The sequence below is a fragment of the Trichosurus vulpecula genome, chromosome 8 (assembly GCF_011100635.1).
Source record: "Trichosurus vulpecula isolate mTriVul1 chromosome 8, mTriVul1.pri, whole genome shotgun sequence".
NCBI lineage: Eukaryota > Metazoa > Chordata > Mammalia > Diprotodontia > Phalangeridae > Trichosurus > Trichosurus vulpecula.
This window is the reverse complement of record NC_050580.1, coordinates 196,611,369-196,629,308: the sequence shown is the minus strand read 5'-3', so window position 1 is coordinate 196,629,308 and position 17,940 is coordinate 196,611,369. Positions and strand designations below refer to the sequence as shown.

Here is a 17,940-nt window from a genome sequence, read left to right as displayed (position 1 = left end):
TCTCCTCTCCTTTTTTCAGGTTTACCATTTCATCTTGTTTCATTGCTCCAGGTTCTATTCAACTTTGCTACGTTCTTTTTCCACCTTAATGTTTGCTAGTTTCATGTATTTTTAGACTGAACCAGAGAACCACCTTTAATGAGAGTGAAGTTGCCCTTGGCAGCTGCACACTCAATGTGGTCTCCCTCTGTGCTTCCCTGTGCTTGTGTTGGTGAAGTCCAAAAAAACAAAGTGATATGATAAAAACCTCTCCTGAATAGATGGTTGTCATGTGTAGAGTTTATATTTTGCTAAGGATATGTAGCTATGCTAAATTTAGAAAATTGGAATGGCCTCAGTCCTAATTTGCCTGTTTAACTCTTATCCACCTGGATGACAGTTCTTCATGGTGATGTGTATCGTGTATGTCCTGTTTGGTGTTTTGTGGCTGGCGTGGTCTGCTTGCTACTGGCGAGATCTCCTGAGAATTCAGTTTTGGATTGGTGCCGTCATCTTTCTGGGAATGCTAGAGAAGGCAGTCTTCTATGCAGAATTCCAGAATATTCGCTACAAAGGAGAGTCTGGTATGTGACTGTAAAGGTTCATAGTTCTTTGGGGGTGATTAACAGGTTAGGTTTTTAGGAACTTTTCTTGGGGGGGCAGTGGTATGAGGATAAACTCAGATCAACCATGTGAAAGATTTATGCAAAATCTCTGTGATTATTGAATCTGAAACAGAAATATGTTGTTTCAGTTTCAAAGCCAAACGACCCAAATATTTAGACATACAGAGCCTTCAGCACCAGGCCATGGTAGTGAGCTTGCTACAAAATATATGATATATGCACAACAAGGTGAAATATCAGCAGTGATAATGAAGATTTCAGAGAGGAAGATTAATGTGAACTGAGTAAGAGGGGGCTTATATTAGGTAGGGTGTTAGGCTAGTAATCTAAAGCAGTGAATCCTTTTGGTCTGAAGACCCATGTGAAATGCCTTGACTTCATTCTCTTAGAAGCTATCTTTGAAAGGTAAAGGGATTGGAGCTTTTGTGAGTGTTCTCTGAGAGGTACTGATTGTGTAGGTAAGTCGAGTCCACTCTAACAGCTCATAAGGGTATCAGCCTAGATGGCTCTAAGAGAGAAATTGAGAGGGAAATGTCCTTCTTCCTAGGACTAGCAGCTGCTTTTTCTGAGTGATAATTAAGGATCCACACTTATACTCATTCACTGTTTTCCTCTCCTCTTGTGTGCTTTTCCCTACAGTCCAAGGTGCCCTGATTCTTGCAGAGCTGCTTTCAGCAGTGAAACGATCCCTGGCTCGGACTCTGGTCATCATAGTCAGTCTGGGCTATGGGATAGTCAAGTGAGTAGCAGCTTCCTATAGGAAGTGCACAAGTTCTTTTAAAGTGGAAGAATAATGAGAACTGGTGATTTTAGACTCCTGGTGAGAGAGCCTTGAGAATAGATGGGATGGGTAAGGATTTTTCAATTACTGTAGGGTAAGCAGTCTTCTGAAAAGGGCTCTCAAATTTTTCATCATGTATTTGTGAAGATTAGCAAAATCTCTGCCCCCCCTTACTTCTTGTCTCCCCCTTACTTCCTGTCCCCTAAATAATTTCCTTTTATTTATTTTGCGTGTACTTATTTTTTATATCTGTAAATGTTATCTTCCCAGATACAATGGGAGCTCCACGAGTGTGGGGACCATTTCCTTTTTGTTCCTGTGTCCCCAGGTCCTAGGAGGGTGCTTGACATGTCCGTGGGCCTAGAAGCACTGAATTAGTGCTTGTTGATCAATTGGTTTTATTGCTTGGGTCTACATTATCCCTCTCTTTGGAACTTAAGAGAAATTTATAATACAGTATTCAGTACTATGGCATTGAACTTTTTTGTTTAGCAAAGTGAATTTATTTCCATTGTATGGGAAGCCTCATATCTGGCATACTGTGAAGTCAACAGGAATAGATCTTTTTAGGGCTTAGGTAGGTATGGCCCCAAATTCCTCTTTTCCAAATAGAAACCCCTAGAAGGAATTTTTATATTTGGTTGGGATTTGAGATTGTTACTTCAGGGTTGTGTTTGTAAAGTGTAGTGGTTCGAGGCTGTCTGTGCAAAACCATTATTTTCTGGCACTTTGAATCTAAGCAGCTTTCAACACTGTGAAGGATTTCTTTTCTTTTCTTGATGGGACAGTGTTTGATACTAAGCTGACCTTTATTTTGTTTCAGGGGAAACAGGTCGTGTTGTGATATTCTTGCTCAGCTTTATCTTTTCTTCTCCCTTTAGGCCTCGCCTTGGAGTCACTCTTCACAAAGTCGTGGTGGCAGGAGCTCTCTATCTCTTGTTCTCTGGCATGGAAGGTGTCCTCAGAGTTACTGGGGTCAGTAACTTATTAATCTTGAGTTTTCATGGTCAGCACAGGTATAATTTGTCTCTGTCCTTAGTGGGTTGTTGAAGAGCACAACAAAAAGAGGCAGAGGAGATTACTTTGCTGTGGAAATCCTTGGCTCTAATTTTCAAAATGCAGCTATAACCCACTTTCCTTTTCAGTCTTCCTTCTGTATCATGCTTCTTATGAAGTACTTGAGTGAATGAGAGTTGAATGGTCCCATGCTCTTCAATCAAGAGATTATTACTTAGGTCTTTCTCTTCTGTGGTGGGACTCTCACTCTTGTTGCTGGGTGACAGACCCGAGAACCATGTTGCTGCTGGTTCTATTTGATAGTGAAGCTTTTCATTATTAAATAATGGTGCTTTTTTTCTTCTGTCCTTTCTGTTTTCAAAGCAATTCTTAAACTGCAGCTAATTAAGCTTCACAACATCTTGTGAATTATGTAATAGTTATCATTTAATAGGGAAGGGGGGAGCACTTCACTCTCAAAGCACTGAGGGTTATGTGAGAGGAAGACAGAAATTGACCTTCACTGAGCCCTGAGTGGTCTTTTACCATTTTGAATGGGAAGGGGACATGAGCCTGCATATACCGCTTTCCCTGATTCGTTTTTATTTGTTTCTCCAGTCAGACACACACGTGGGTGGAAGGGGAAGCCCCATCATATGCACTTAGAATCTTGCAATGTAGGCTCTGCCCCAAGAAAACTGGGCTTAGCGGGTGTCAACAAAAGTATGCCCTGAAGCAAAGTGTCTTTGAGATGCCAATTTGTATTTCAAGTCTTAAGTATATTTTGCTGCCCACTATCAGCAAGTTTTCCATGGACTTTTAGAAACTTTAACCCCTTATCCTTTTACGTTTTCTTCTGCTTTTCTTGCTTTAGTCTTTTTACGGTTCTTTGGCTGTGATAGCAAACCTGGCGCTCTCCGCGATTGATGCCTGTATTATTTTATGGATATCCTTTCAGTAATGTCCTGGATGCCGAGTAAAGAATTAGGCTGTATAAGAAGCTGCTTTTTGGTAAAAGGCCAATGCCACCAGAATAAACCAGATCATAGCAAATTTTGTGTTGCAAATGAAACACTGCTTGTTAGCCTTCATTTTAGTTTGTGTCTCTGGAAAACTTGCATGTCTCTTACTCTTTTCGAAATAACGATGACATATTTCTTTTTTCCTGACATCAGTAGGGAAGAATAATATTTCAGCTAGAAATGTAGAAATATGAAGGACTACTAGCCTGGTTTTTATTTCCTTTTTCAGTTTTAATGACAGTGAGAGAGAAGTGATGGTTTATGGGGATTATGTACTAAGGCTGTGTTTCTGTTGGTAGAGTTACTCCATAATACAGCTGTGTTAGAAATAGCTCCCTCATCACTTAGCAGAACGTTGTTTTATTTTGAGGATGAGATCTCAACTGACATTAGGAAATGCTCACAGAGAAATGTGCATAGTGAAAGTTTATTAGAGAGAGGGTAAGAGATGGGTTCTATCTGCTATCATTTAGAGTAAGTGCAAAAATAGTCTGATTACATTAGGAATCAGTGTCGATTTGCTCATATGTATGTAGAATTATGTGCTAGTTTCTTTCCTGTGCCTATCCAGTCATCTCTTTCTTACTACCTTTTTCTCTTTGTCTCTAGGCCCAGACTGACCTTGCTTCCTTGGCCTTTATCCCCTTGGCTTTCCTAGACACTGCCCTGTGCTGGTGGATATCCTTCTTTATTGGCTTAATTGATGGAGTCCCATTTTTCCCCCTCGAATTGGGTTTTCATTGATCTTTCTGCAACAAGTCTTTACCAATTTTGTTGATGGCTCCTTAGTGCTGGAGACAGGGTATTATTTAGGCCTTCAGGCTTGATAGCCCAGGTAAGCAGTTATAATCTACACTTATCGTATCAGGAGCTAGTGTACTGGTGCCTGACCGTAAGATAAGAATGTGAACCAGCTTTTGTTTTTTTTTGGTGAGAGTTCTTGTGAGCATTTCACCTTGATTGGGAGTTTTCATCTGTGAAGCCAACATGATATTCAAACAGTTGTCAGAAGAATTAAGTTGGTGGTTGCTGCCTTTAAACTCTGGCAACTCACTTTGTGAGAGGACTTGGAAATTGTGGAAATGGGCCGACTTACATGTAGTGTGACTTGAGGGGCAGTATGAGGTTGATCTGACTGTTTTAAAACCTTACGGCAGTTAAGCAAGGTTTAAACTTCCTGAACAGGATGTGTTGCGGGCCTATAAAGCTGACCAAGACAATGTTTCAGGATAAACAATAGCTTGTTTGCACAGTATTGCCAAGCCTTAGCTGATAACCAATCTGCTTCCTGTAAGTTTGTTTTTCTGGTTTGTCAGAGCTATTATATGTATTCAGTTTGGAAGTCATTTCTAGTTGGCCTTCTTTGTGTCTGGCGTTGTGTGACGTTGTGTAATAGCTTGAATAGCTTGCTAATGGAAAAGTTGAGAAGGGCTGGTTTTGTGAAGTGCCAGTAACTTGGGTACATTGCTATCATTAAACATGTTTTGAAATAGAAGCATATTAAGCAAGGGAAGTCAAGGCAGCAAGCATTTGTTAAGTGCTTACTGTGTGCCAGGCATCGTGCTAGGAGCTGATGATAGAAATCCAAGCCAAAATAAGACAGAATCTGCTCTCAAGGAGCTTACATCTTAATGGGGGAAGACAGACTTCAGAAGGGAGCTGAAAAGCCCGGGAGTGGAGGGAGAATTCCAAGGAGAGGGATGGTACCATATGGGCAGTTATACATCTAGCCCAGCAATTTTCCAAGTGTAGCCTACAAGGAATCTTGGGAAGGTCGAGAAAGAAAGTATCATCGATTGGGTTTTGTAAACAGAAGTACATCAGAGCCATATGGCTAGATCTGTATCTATCTTAATGGTTTTTGAAGTGTGGCAGTGTCAAGGGCTGGTCCATTTCACATGACCAGAGGTAATCTTAAATGCCTGTTATAATCTCTAGATTAAAAGTAGCCTGGACAATGCCATGGAGAATCCTAGATTTCCTGTTTTTAGTTCTCTCTCTCTCCTAGCCGTGAGAAGGTGAGAGAAGGGATGGAGGTTAGAGGTAGCTTAATGCAGCTGCTGCTTCTCCCATTTAGAGAAGGGAGCCATCTTTTCTGGGAGAATTTGTTTGTAAACAGGAGCTTTATGGTCTGCTTTTGTGCACTTGAAATTATATAGCCAGACCTGTCCTCTTAATGTACGTACAAGCTGCTGCTAGGCAGCTTCCAGAGGTTTTGGGTATGTAGGAACCTGAACGGCTCAGGAAACTGGGGATAGTAGTATTTTAATCATAACAATGGACTAGGGTCAACAAGGGAGGTGCAGGGCTCACCTACGGGGGTGGGAATAAAAGAGAATATACCAACCTCTTAGTTTGCTGTCACTACTTCCTTTAAGGCTCAATGAAGGTACTCACTTTTTCTTTAGGAGGCCTTTTCTGATTCCTCTAGTTATTAGTTCAGTCAAATCAATAAACACTTAATAAGTGCCTACTATTTGGCAGGCGCTGTGCTAAACAGTGAGGTTACAAAGAAAGGCAAAAGACAGCTGTACTCTTACGGAACTCAGTCCAACGGGAGAGGCAGCATGCCAATGAACTGTAAAAAGCAGATATACCTAGGATAAATTGGAGATAATCACAAGGGGAGGCCTTAGGATTAAGGGGGATAGGAAAGGCTTGGATTCTTCCCTGTCTTTGTTTTATCACATGTTTAATGCTTTGTTTACCTGTTGTATCCTCCAGTAGACTGTAAGCTCCTTGGGGATCTCTAATGCCTAGCACACAGTACACACTTAATAAATGTTAAATTGAATATTTTGAATTTACTGCTCGTGTTTTTTTCTTTGTCTCATTTCCTCTTGACTTTTCTTCCTCTTTTTCTTCCCTTTTATATTTCCTCTTTTTTCACATTTTTCTTTCTCTTTTTGACTCCTAATTGGTATAGCATTAAATTCGGTGTTCTCCTTGTTAATTCTCTTGAGTTTTGGTGGTATTTCTTTGTGATGGTAAGTGGGAGCTGGTAGGCATAGGGGTGGGGTGTGAGGAATTTTGTGGCCCACAAACCAAAAACGATTGAGAAATAGCAGTCTAGCCTGATTATTTCACCTAACTTTGACTTCCTTGACCTATCAATACATATTCATCAGCCTGACTCAAACAATGAAGCTCCTAAAACTTCGGAGGAACATTGTGAAGCTCTCTCTGTATCGCCATTTCACCAACACACTCATTTTAGCAGTTGCAGGTAAGTCATGGAGTTTTTTCATCTCCCTCTAAAGGAGATCTATCCAGGGATTTTCAGCCTCTTGCTGTGTTATACTGTGTTATACTGTGGTGCACAATTTAGCCAAGTGTTCCCAATGAGGGTTCAGTGGTATATAGGAAAAGGAGAGGAACAATAGAGATAAAGAACAAATAAAAACTTCTAAGGAGTCAAATGATTTAATTTAAATCATAGAGGAATGTAGTTGGATTCTTACTATAGAGCTCTGTGAAAATGAAATGTAAAGGATTAGGATAGGGAGCCCAGCTTGTCATGGATCTCACAGTAGTGCTCACAAGTGAAAAATCCTTCCTGCCCCAACTATAGGTGTCTTCTGAAGTTTCATGACTTCAGCTATTATCGCTTTTGTGCTGAGCAAGTTCTCTTAATCTATAGCTCCTAGCTCTTTTTTGAAAAATTAATTTTTATTGATGTCTTTTTATATCACCTTCATTTTCAAGTGTATCCCTTTTCCCTTCCCTACTCACTGAACCATCCCTCATAACAAAGAATGAAAAAGAGGGGAAAAAAAGTAGGCCAAAATTAAGTAACACATTGTCTGAGTCTGACAGTACATAGAATGTTCCAAGGAGGGAAGTATAATGCTTCAATTTAATTAACAAACATCTGTTCAAGGCACTAGCTAGCTGTTGGGGGTATTCTCCCAGCCCTGACTTCTTTGCTTATACTTGAAATTCATATTTCTAACTGCCTATAAGACATTTTCTTCTTGGATATCCTACTTTCACATTAAATTCAGGATTTCAAAACCAATTGTGTCATTTCCCCTCCAAAACAGTCCAATGTCTCTTGATTCTTTTGTACTTCAGTCTTTTGCATCAGAAACCCTGGAGTCATCTTGGATTACTTTTTTTGCCTCCTCTATGGGCCAGCGTGTCATCAAGTCTTATTTGGTTATCTATGAAATAACTGCTTAGATTCACCTCTCTTCCTTCCCGTCTCTGCTGTCATCATCATCTTGTTTTGACTGGAAGTAATCTTTCATTACCTCACCTGCACTAAGCCACAGCCTTTATTGGAGCTAGATTCTTTTTTTCCAACACTCTTTACTCCTGTCCCTCTCATGGACAGATCTTTCCTTAACAACTTTCATTACGTAATTTCTCCTGCGTAGTAACATCAGATAGCCCCATCTGGCCTGGTTTCCTGGTTTTCGGGGTTTTCTACGGCCTCCCCTTTTTTCTAGCCAACCTTGTTTCCCATTCTTGTTGAATACACGCAGTGAGGCCAGTTGCCTTATTGTGTGCCCTGGCTACTCCGTACTTCCGGTCCTGTAAGTTGCTTGCTCCTATATGGAGCTCTTATCCTATTTCTTTGGATTCTCCCCAACCTTCAGGACCTGCCTCATGCACCACTTGGTTCTTGAAGTCTTTCCGCATCACTTCAGCTCTAGCTGAGCTCACCCTTCACAGAGCTTCGATGGTGCTTTTAGTAAGGACCGTTTACGTTACTCCTTTATATTTTTGTATCTGTTTTTGTTTTGTCTCTCTGGTAGGTTCTAAAATCTTTCAGCACAGGATCTTGTTTTATAATTCTTTTGTGAAACTTCCTTCCTCCGTAGTGCCTAGCACAGTGCATGGGCTATATGAAGTATTCATTAAATACTAGTTAATTATTCAGTGGAAAATGCAACATGACTCAGAGTTTTGGCAGGAGTTTGGATGCTATATTGTGAGTTTGTATCTTAACTTTGCTATTACTTCTCCTTGTGATATGGAAAAATTTTTTTTTATCACTTTATTTGTTTCTTTAGCTGTATTTCCTAGTTTCGTAGTGGTCATGTCAACTAACTTTATTTAGTATTGTAAAATAGACTGTGGAGAGTGCTGGTGACTTGAAGCATTTTACTGTTACACAGTGTCATTGCCAAAGGTTTTCTTTAATATCCACTTTTATTAGCCAGTTATGTTTGTTCAGGTGTTGCCTTCACTAATCTACTTCAGTTTAAATAACAAACATCTGTGCAAGCAAGACATTTCTGCCCAGGGAGCTTGCAGAGACACACAAGTAAGGATAAGGTCATTTCAGGAGTGGGAAAACACTCAGGGAAGCCTTAATGGGAGAGGGGGCATTGGAGTTGAGCCTTAAAGGAAGTGGTTGACACTATTTTAAGCTGCATCTGGGAGACAATGGTCTTAAAGTAGTGTTGTGTATGGGCTTGAGATAGAGGAGGTTTGGGCTAGCAGCTGTAGGAAACACAATAGGGAAGCATTAAGGAATTTTTGTAGAGCATCAAGGTCTCATTAGTTATTAGATAAGAGGAATTTGTAGTGGCCCCCCATAACCGTTGCATGACTTTCTTCAATGATATTTAGTTAACATCTTGGAGCACGAGCAGGCAAGGCACATGGCAGAGTTGTCCCAGAGCTGAGGCTTGGCAGGACAATAGGATGAGGAGACAAGAAAGGAGGACAGTGCATAGTTTAAAAAGTTAACCATCTAGGTCAGGATGGGAGGAAAGTGAATAGGCCAGGGGTGCTGTACTGGGGCAACAGGGAGGGATGGAGGGATTAGAAGTTGTGATAAAGGTGAAGAGTTTGTAGGGAGTAAATTAAAGGTAGAGATGGAAGGAAAGGAAATTGTGATTGGAGGGAAACTAAGTGTTTAAAAATTGTGGAGGAAAGTTTGGAATGTTGGTGGGATCAGAAATGTGGTTGTGGTGGAGTGAAGATATGTGGAAGTTAGCGGGGCTGATGAACTTGGTGAGGGGCATGTTTTTGAGGAGACTGACCATTATGTAATTGAAGCCTCCAAGCATGAAGGCAGAGGATGAGGCATAAAGGAAGAGTTAGGTGTCTGGACCCCTTGAAAAAAGGAGAAAATGAAACTTCCTTCTTTACAATGATGGGGTGTGATGGGTATGTCATATAGTTGAAATGTTGGTTAGTTTTGCTGAGCTTTTTGTTTTTCTTTTTTGCTGCAAAGGATAGCTTGCTGGGTAAGAGAGAGGGGAGGGATTTATTTAGAAATTAAGGTAATGTAAAAACAGGCTCTGTGAATAAAAGTATAACTTTTGAGTATGTCCGGTTTACCAAGTTGATTTGCTTGGCTCTAGAAAGAATGATATTTGTCTTACAGTTGGAACTATTAGTTCAGGTTCATGTTTTTACATCAGCCTCTTTCTGAACTAGATTGGGTAAAATAAATTCCCCAAGCCTATACTGGGCAAAAAAAAAAAATTTGGGAAGATTGATGAAAATAAGAAAGGGTTAGCACTAGTAGAGGCTCTCATACATCTGTCCCTTCCTTGTCGCTTGAGTAGGCACCATCCTCATGTAGGTCTTACCTCTTAGTGAGTGAATTATTAATTTTTTTCCTTGTCTAATCCATTCTTGGATAGTAAACTCCTTGCAAGTACAGGCTGGCATTCTTCTTCTGTTTCCAGCTCTTAGTACAGTGTCTTATATGTAGTTGCCTATTTCTTTTTGTTGAATCAAATTATGTTATTTAGCTTTTCAAAGTGTCTTACACTTTCAGCCCTGTTTTTCAACACATCAGTTCTTTATTGCCTATATTCACAAATATGGGCATGATTTCAACTGCCAGAAGAATGACAGCACGTTCTTTAAAAATTATGAGTTGAAGGGATGAGGTAAAGTTTTACCAGGATACTTGAATCTTATTTCCTTCACCATTAGTTGTCCCTGGCTGAAGTAATTGGTTGGAAAATTATAGTAGAATCCTAGTGCAGGTGGGGTAAAAATAGGTGAGGTCCAGCTAGACTGGGTCTGAGGTTGTAGGAAACATTTCTCATATGGGATTGTTAACCAAAGTGGTTCTTCTCTGACCAGTCATCCTTGTTTCCTTAGCATCTATCGTATTCATCATCTGGACAACCATGAAGTTCAGGCTAGTGGATTGTCAATCGGTAAGTTGCCAATTATATCCTGTTCAGTGGCCTGTCTCTTGCATGTAGGTCATGTGTCAGCCCTTCCTAGTTTGGGCCAGGTCTGTGTTTTAGTTCTGAGTCTGTTGCTGGGTACTGTGAACAAATGGGTCATTTTGACTCTTTGCGAATCCATTTGGGATTTTCTTGTCAAAGATACTAGAATGGTTTGCCATTCCCTTCTCCAGCTCATTTGACACATGAGAAAATGAGGTAAACAGAATTAAGTAACTTGCCCAGGGTCACCACAGCTAGTAAGTGTCTGAGGCTAGATTTGAACTCCAGAAGAGGAACCTTGCCGACTCCAGGCCCAGCACTCTATCCACTATGCCACCTAGCTACCCTGAAGAGATGAGTAGGAAAATGGCTCACCATATTAATTTTGTGACCTGTTCTGTGGTGTAGTGATACTCCACTATTGTTAGTAATTCTATTTCTTTTTGGCAGGACTGGCAGGAGCTGTGGGTAGATGATGCCATCTGGCGGTTGCTATTCTCGATGATCCTGTTTGCCATCATGGTTCTGTGGAGACCATCTGCAAACAACCAAAGGTTTTGGGCTTATCGTACCTTGTTTAGTATGCTGTCAGTATGGTATGGTAGGGCCATCTGTTAATGTGAACTTTAGTTCTTTCTAGTTCAGAGTGCAATCTGGACTTCTGAGACCTCTAAGTATTCTTTATGTGTAAATGAAGAGAGAGAGATATGGGAGATAACCAAGCATCTCATCTGCAGAAGAAACTCTAGATTTTTATTGAGGATACCTTACCCTTCTTTGGAAGGATAGGGGAAATTTAATGCTGAGCTAGTATGTTAACTTACTAAAAACTTGTTTGACTGTTTTGGGGAGTTAATAATCTAGCGGTAGTTACTTTTAGGAAACTATAGTCAGTTCTCAATTATTTAGGGAATAGCTGTTGGCTAACTGAGAGTTATCTAGTCTTTTTTTTTTTTTTCTTCTTTCTTTTTCTCTCCCGTTGGCTTTGAATTTGGGCATTTTACTGTTGATCAAAACTGTTAATGGAGACAGGGCATAGAAAAGTGGTGAAACTAAAAACAACCAATTATTCTAATTGGTAAGAGGCTTGGGGGTGGTGGGGAGAGGGTGAATCTCTGGGTTGGCTCAATGAAATTTTCAATTGTCTGAGAATTTTTCTAAGTTATCTTTGCCTTTTGTTAACAGAGGTAATGGAGAATATTTTTTTGAGGGGAGAGTTTCTTATTAGAGATGTCCAAAAATGGAGTGGGCTGCTTTGGGATGGTGGGCTCTCCCTTATTGGCTATCTTCAAGCAGAGGCTGGATACGTACTTGTGGGATATGTTATAGTGAGAGCTCCTTTCTAGATTGGACTAGATTACTGATGAAGTCCCATACAGCTCTAAAATTCTATGACACTTCATTATTTTTTACTAATGTTCATTCATATAAATGCAGCTACAGAATTCGGTCCTATAAAACTGGCCCTTTTCATCATTTAATTCAAATACTGGAGTCTTTATATTGTCTTCTTTTTCTTCTACGTTTTTGCCAATAGGTTTGCCTTTTCACCATTGTCTGAAGAAGAGGAAGATGATGAACAGAAAGAGCCCATGCTGAAAGAAAGCTTTGGTAGGTGTAAAATCCACCTTGACTGTGCTTTTCTTTCTAAAAATTATGGGATCTTAGATTTAGAGTAATAGACACAGTTTACTCTAAGTTTTACATGATTTCCTGTCAGGAAACTAGATCTTTCTCTTCCTTCATTTCTAGTATTTTTCTTATCCATGGCTTGTGCTTTAATAGTTTAGTGTCCATACCAGTCCTTCTGGATCTATTTCTGTAGTCTTTGCTGGTCTGTGTCCATAAAGCTAACCTCTCTGTTTAATTTAGTTTTTAATACTTTCATTCTGCAGAAGGAATGAAAATGAGAAGCACGAAACAAGAACCAAATGGAAATAGTAAAGTTAACAAACCTGTAAGTATGAACTCCATCTCTTAGTCTCCTTCTTTATCCCCCAGACCCTGGGTAGTGCCCCATAGCCTTACTCATTTGACTGTTAAAGTCCTTTAAGCTTTTGGTATATTCCCTGAATTGTAAACAAAACCTAACCTCACCACAGAATTTATGTTTTGTTAAAGTATCCCATGGAGCACAGTGTAGACAAAAGCTAAATTTATCTGTATTTTTGACCAGTTTTTGATTAAAGTTTGTTTTAATCAAGTTTAGTTTAGAAATAGTCTGAATTATGGGAAAAGAAAAAAACTAAAAGATGGCAAATATTTGCTTAGAATTCCTTATTTTAAGACTTTAAGTACTTTGTAGGCAGCTAGTTTTTGAAAAAATCCTTGCATAGTATATTATGGCTAAAAATCTAATAGTTTTGTCCAGGAGTTTTCATTAGGAAATCACCATTCTTGGGTGTGATAATACATACTTTAGCCGAAGAAATACCCCTTTACCTCAGTAATAACCCAAGATGATCTGCTTTCTGTCAGTAACTAAGATGTCCTTAGTAAGAGCTAATCAGTTTAGAAAATATTATGCTTCTATCTCACATAAGGGTGCCTTATTCATTATAATTTTTAATGTTCACTCATGACATAAACATATATTGGCAGGGAAATCTTTAAAAGTAAAACTATTTTAAAATATTAGCTTGTTTTTATAATGCCGTCATTTCCTATTGTATCTCTCCTCTTCTAGCAAACCAACTTTTGAATTATAAAGAAACAAGAGACTAGAAATTAGTTCAGTTAAATTAAACAATGTATCAGCTCTTTGGTTATATGCACTTGAAAAATATAATTTTCAAGCCAGCAAAAACTTAAACCAATGATTAGAGCAGAGTACAAGAATTTAATTTATTTAGTTTGGAATAAAATCACTAAACTTGTTCATCACTTAGCAACTCCCCTCTCCTAAATTAATGTGACTTTAGTGCTCAGAAAGGTTTTTTAAAAAGTTTTAAGGTATTTAAAAATGTATAGTTTTTGGTAGTTATGGCATTTTGGGGGTGCGGTTTTTCATAATAGAAAAACATCATCCAACTGTTTGGGGTTTGCAGTATCTTTTGATTATGTTTTTGAACTTACCAGGTATATTTAAAAAAAAATTACCTAGCGTAACTCTTGTATTGTCCAATTTTCATTCTGGTGATACCTGCTAAATTTTGACCTCCAGCAAGAAGATGATTTGAAATGGGTAGAAGAAAATGTTCCTTCTTCTGTGACAGATGTGTGAGTATTTGAATTGTGACTCAAAAAATTGCTTTTAATAGCCAGAATCTTGTTACGTTGTAGATGAATTGGTTAAAATAACAGAATGTTCAACCAGAAGAGAAATTGATTAAAGGATTAGAAATGATATAAGGAAAGGTTAAAGGAATTGAGATTATTTAACATAGGCTGATAAGTAATTTAAGTTCCAGCTTTTTGCCCCAATAAAAGTAATAATAATCAGTTATTTTTATTTTGAGCTCAGAAGAGAAGAAAATGGATTTAAATTCAGCAAGAAACATTTTAGATAACAAAAGAATTTCCAAACTTCAAATGAAGTTTGTTTAATATTTTTCCATAAGGTTCTTAAAGAAACATTTCTGAAATAATGGAAGAGATGATTTTTTGAAGCTCTTTAAGTTCTTACCGGAGCTGTAAGTGTAATGTGCTATTAATTAGCATGTAAAATCTTAGTTCTGCTTTTTTCAGTATGATTCCATTCTGTTTCTTTATATTTCTTGTTGTGAAAGGCCCACTGAATTTTTTGTACACAAAGCGCTAGGTAGTCGTTGCAAAAGGTTAATGTTGCATTTTTAATTCCATTTTTTACAGCATTATGTTCTCTAACTAGTGGTGTCTTTTTTCTTCAACAGAGCACTTCCAGCCCTTCTAGATTCTGATGAGGTCAGTAAACAAACTATTTAAAGGAAATTCTCCGATCTTATGACAGGCAAGAGGCATTAAGGAGATTGTTTTGACTTTGTTTACCTAATGTCCTTGAGAACTATTGTTCAGGCTGCAAGAAAAAAGTATGGAAAGCAAGACATACTAAAAATACAACTTTCAAGTGTTCAGGGAAGGTTTGCGTTCCCCCTCCCCCCGAACACTGATGTAAATATGTGTCTCTTTTGAATAGTTATAGAACCAACCTACATCTTTGTGTAAATTATATATGGCCACCCTAACTCCTCCCTATTTACTGATGTCCTTCCCAGATGACATTCACCTGATGTGTTCAGGAAATACAGATGATTTTAATATTAAACTAAATTTAAAAAGGAAAATTAAACAGCCACAAAAATAACATAGTACACCAAAAGCAAGTGGGATTTTTAATAGTCTGTGGTTATTCATGCCATCATTGTCTATACGTAATTGACTGTCGTGGGTGTACTGTTCTGTCTGTTAGTTTTTGCAGTCTTGATGTTGGATGCTAGCTCTAGAAATGTGTAAGCTCAGTCCTTTTTGATTTCTGGGAAGATGTGAAGGTCATTTGGATAGGCTAGATGATGTACAATTTTTTTTGTCTTTCTAATTACTGTATGATTACAGACAAGTTCCTTGATTGCTCTTTCCCCCAGTTTCCTCATTTGTGTAAACTGAGAACAAACAGCCTACAAATGAGTCCTATGCCTTTTTCTGGCTTCTAGAATTGAGTCTACCAAATACATCCAGCATTCTAGGGCTTGTGTATAGACTATTATACTGGCAAGTTCCTGGTCCTCTCGGACAGCCACCCAAGCTAATCCTGCACCCTAAAGTTGTTTCTTTAACAAACTTCTGGCTCCTGCCCACTTGCTCACTAAAGGCTGGCACTAGAGGGAGATAACCCTTGGTACAGTTGCAGTTAAGCTTACATGCATATGGAAGCCCTGGCTTTGCCAGCCTTCTCTCATCTTTGTGCTTTTTGCTTGGAATAACTGCACAATACTTAAGCAATCATCTCTACTTATTATAAAGGTACAATTTCATTCAACTATTAAAGCTATCAATGGAAAATATAGTTCCTACTTCATGCTGCCCCTTTAAATATTGAACAAGTGTGAATAGGTCCTTGTGGTAGATGTATATTCTAGAATGTGTACATATTAAAATATCAACATGCCTAATCTAAAGAAGAAAAATTTTGGGCAAGCAACATGGTCCCTCTAAAAGGAGCCTTTTTTTTCTTCTAGGAAAGAATGATCACACACTTTGAAAGATCCAAAATGGAATGAAGAATGGAGTGAATTTCAGGGCAGAGCTTGTTAGTGTCAGGGAAGAGATTAGCATTTGTGTCAGACTTCTGCGGCTGCTCCACTGGCTGAAAGGAGGCAGTGGCACACCCCTGATCTGTTACTTGTGAGAGAGAGAGAGAGAGAGGCATTGTAGCCGGGCAAGCATCCCATTGGGAAACAGGTCATAGAATAACAAAATCCTTGTAAAAGGTTCTGATTTACAATTCCCCCTCTTCTACTCCAAATCCCTGACTTGGATGTTTAAGCAAACCACATGTATTGTTTCAGCTATTTAATTTGTCAGACTAAAATTTTAACACCAAAGGGACAAAGTCCATAATATGTAATGCCCAGAAGCAACTGCCTATGATTTTATTTATTTTTTTGGAGAGGTGTTGGAGAAAGTTGTTATTTATCCTTCAGTTTTCTGGGGAGCAGATGTTACACCTTGCAGAGCTAGTTGGGAGACAAAAAGGGCCCCTTTGATTTAAGGCGTCCCCAGTACTATCAGTGATTAAAAGTACCAAAAAATAGAAAGATTTGAAAATGTTAACAGTGGGATTCAGATCATTTTTTAAAGCAAAATCAAGTGCAATTTTGTTTACAAAATGGTGTATATTAAAGATTTTTTCTATTTCAGATGTAATTTAGAGAGAAAATATTAGCTTAACTCTTTTGATGTCTGCTATTGTGACACATCCCATTGCTGGCAATGTGGTGCACACCTGAGAACTTTTAACTACTGCTCTGACAGCCTCTAAGTGCTGCATTGCTATCTCCTATGCAATGCTTTGTCTGCCCTGGCATTACAGGGATAATAGGTGTTCCCCTGGTACTGCAGCAGGTGCAGAGGCATTCCTTCCACCTGAGAGCATATGAGTAAACTTCCTGCTGGAGGGTACTGCAATGCTTCAGAAGAGGACAACTGATTATAAAGGAAGCAGGTCCTTCCAGCTTAGTTGAATATCCCTGTATGGGGTGGGATACATTAGGGTGAACTGTTACTGTTTCTGGTGTTGGTTAAGAATGTTTAAAGGCATCACAAGGGGAGTTGCTGAATTAGAAGTCATTTTAAGGACTCCATTTCTGTTCTAACAGTTTTCTCAACTTTTGCCTTCCCAAGTTACGGATTTCTGTTCTAAATACAAAAAGTTCATGCCACTTTTTAATATTAAAAACCTTAAAGTCAAAATGTTTCTGATTTTTCTTTTCAAATTTTCTCTTTTTTAATGATCTTTCTGTCTCCAAAATTCTTGTGCCCTTATTTACGGGGGAAAATATTCATTTCCACACGCTTAGTTACTTTCTAGGCTGGAAAACTGTGTTGGTCACAGTACCTTAAAAAAGTCTGCAGTCCTTTTGAGTTGTACAAACTCTGCCAGGATTGCCAGAAGTTTCATGGATAGACCTTTTCAAGTAACAAAGCTATGAAGAGCTGATTACTTTCACATGTTAACTGCCTAAATATCTACTGTCAAAAGGCTGGTAGCTATGATTTGCTGTTGATGCTTCTATTTTTGTGTCATAGTATTGAGAAGCACCAGTTATTATGCTGCATGTTTTTTGGTTTCAAATTGTTCAGGACTGGCAAGGAAGTCTATATGGATCAAGTCCATACCTCAGGGGCTGGCAGTTCTCTTCCCCAGTTGCTATCCTTCTAGATTATTGGAGTTTGATAAAAGCATGTCATTTGCATGAAAATTATGATCAGGATCATCCATCAGACTTTTTGAGGGAGGAGTGGGTTGGAGTAGTGGTTAGATGTGTTGGGTCACAGAGCAGAGACCAGAAAGTGCTACACTATAACAGGTACCTGTCATACCAGTGGGCCACTCTGCAGCTCCCCCTCCATTTCTGGCCATGGATGTGCCCTAATTAGTAATTAACTAAAGATGTATAAAATCAAGGTTTCACATGCACGTTGCCTGGCACATGGGCCCTTAATAAATACTTGGTGATTTGAACTGAAAATCCATGTTTCTTGATACCTAGTCCAGAATTCTTCCTCTACTTTAAACTTTAAATGCTCCCTTACTGTTTTTAAACTTGATTTCCTTCTGGGTGAATATTGACCACATTTAGATTATTTCTAGAACCAGGACCTGGATAGAAACCTCATCAAAGAGAATGGAATTTGGGAGGCATCGAGTTTAGCATAAGGGAATCAAAAGGTGGCTGATTACTACGGATGGG

At 38.9% G+C, this 17,940-nt stretch overlaps 1 protein-coding gene across 1 annotated transcript in view; it reads left to right on the top strand.

Moving 5' to 3' along the window:
* The window catches only part of TMEM87A (transmembrane protein 87A), a 31,362-nt gene extending 14,423 nt beyond the window's left edge, over positions 1-16,939 (top strand). The window contains exons 9-20 of the mRNA XM_036735429.1: positions 380-563; positions 1,245-1,344; positions 2,268-2,361; positions 4,014-4,082; positions 6,522-6,630; positions 10,479-10,537; positions 11,003-11,106; positions 12,090-12,163; positions 12,448-12,509; positions 13,716-13,771; positions 14,404-14,434; positions 15,706-16,939. Coding sequence (XP_036591324.1) covers positions 380-563; positions 1,245-1,344; positions 2,268-2,361; positions 4,014-4,082; positions 6,522-6,630; positions 10,479-10,537; positions 11,003-11,106; positions 12,090-12,163; positions 12,448-12,509; positions 13,716-13,771; positions 14,404-14,434; positions 15,706-15,747 — 984 coding nt within the window. The 3' untranslated portion in view covers positions 15,748-16,939. The remainder of the gene's footprint in view (positions 1-379; positions 564-1,244; positions 1,345-2,267; positions 2,362-4,013; positions 4,083-6,521; positions 6,631-10,478; positions 10,538-11,002; positions 11,107-12,089; positions 12,164-12,447; positions 12,510-13,715; positions 13,772-14,403; positions 14,435-15,705) is intronic.
* Positions 16,940-17,940: the final 1,001 nt, after the last annotated feature.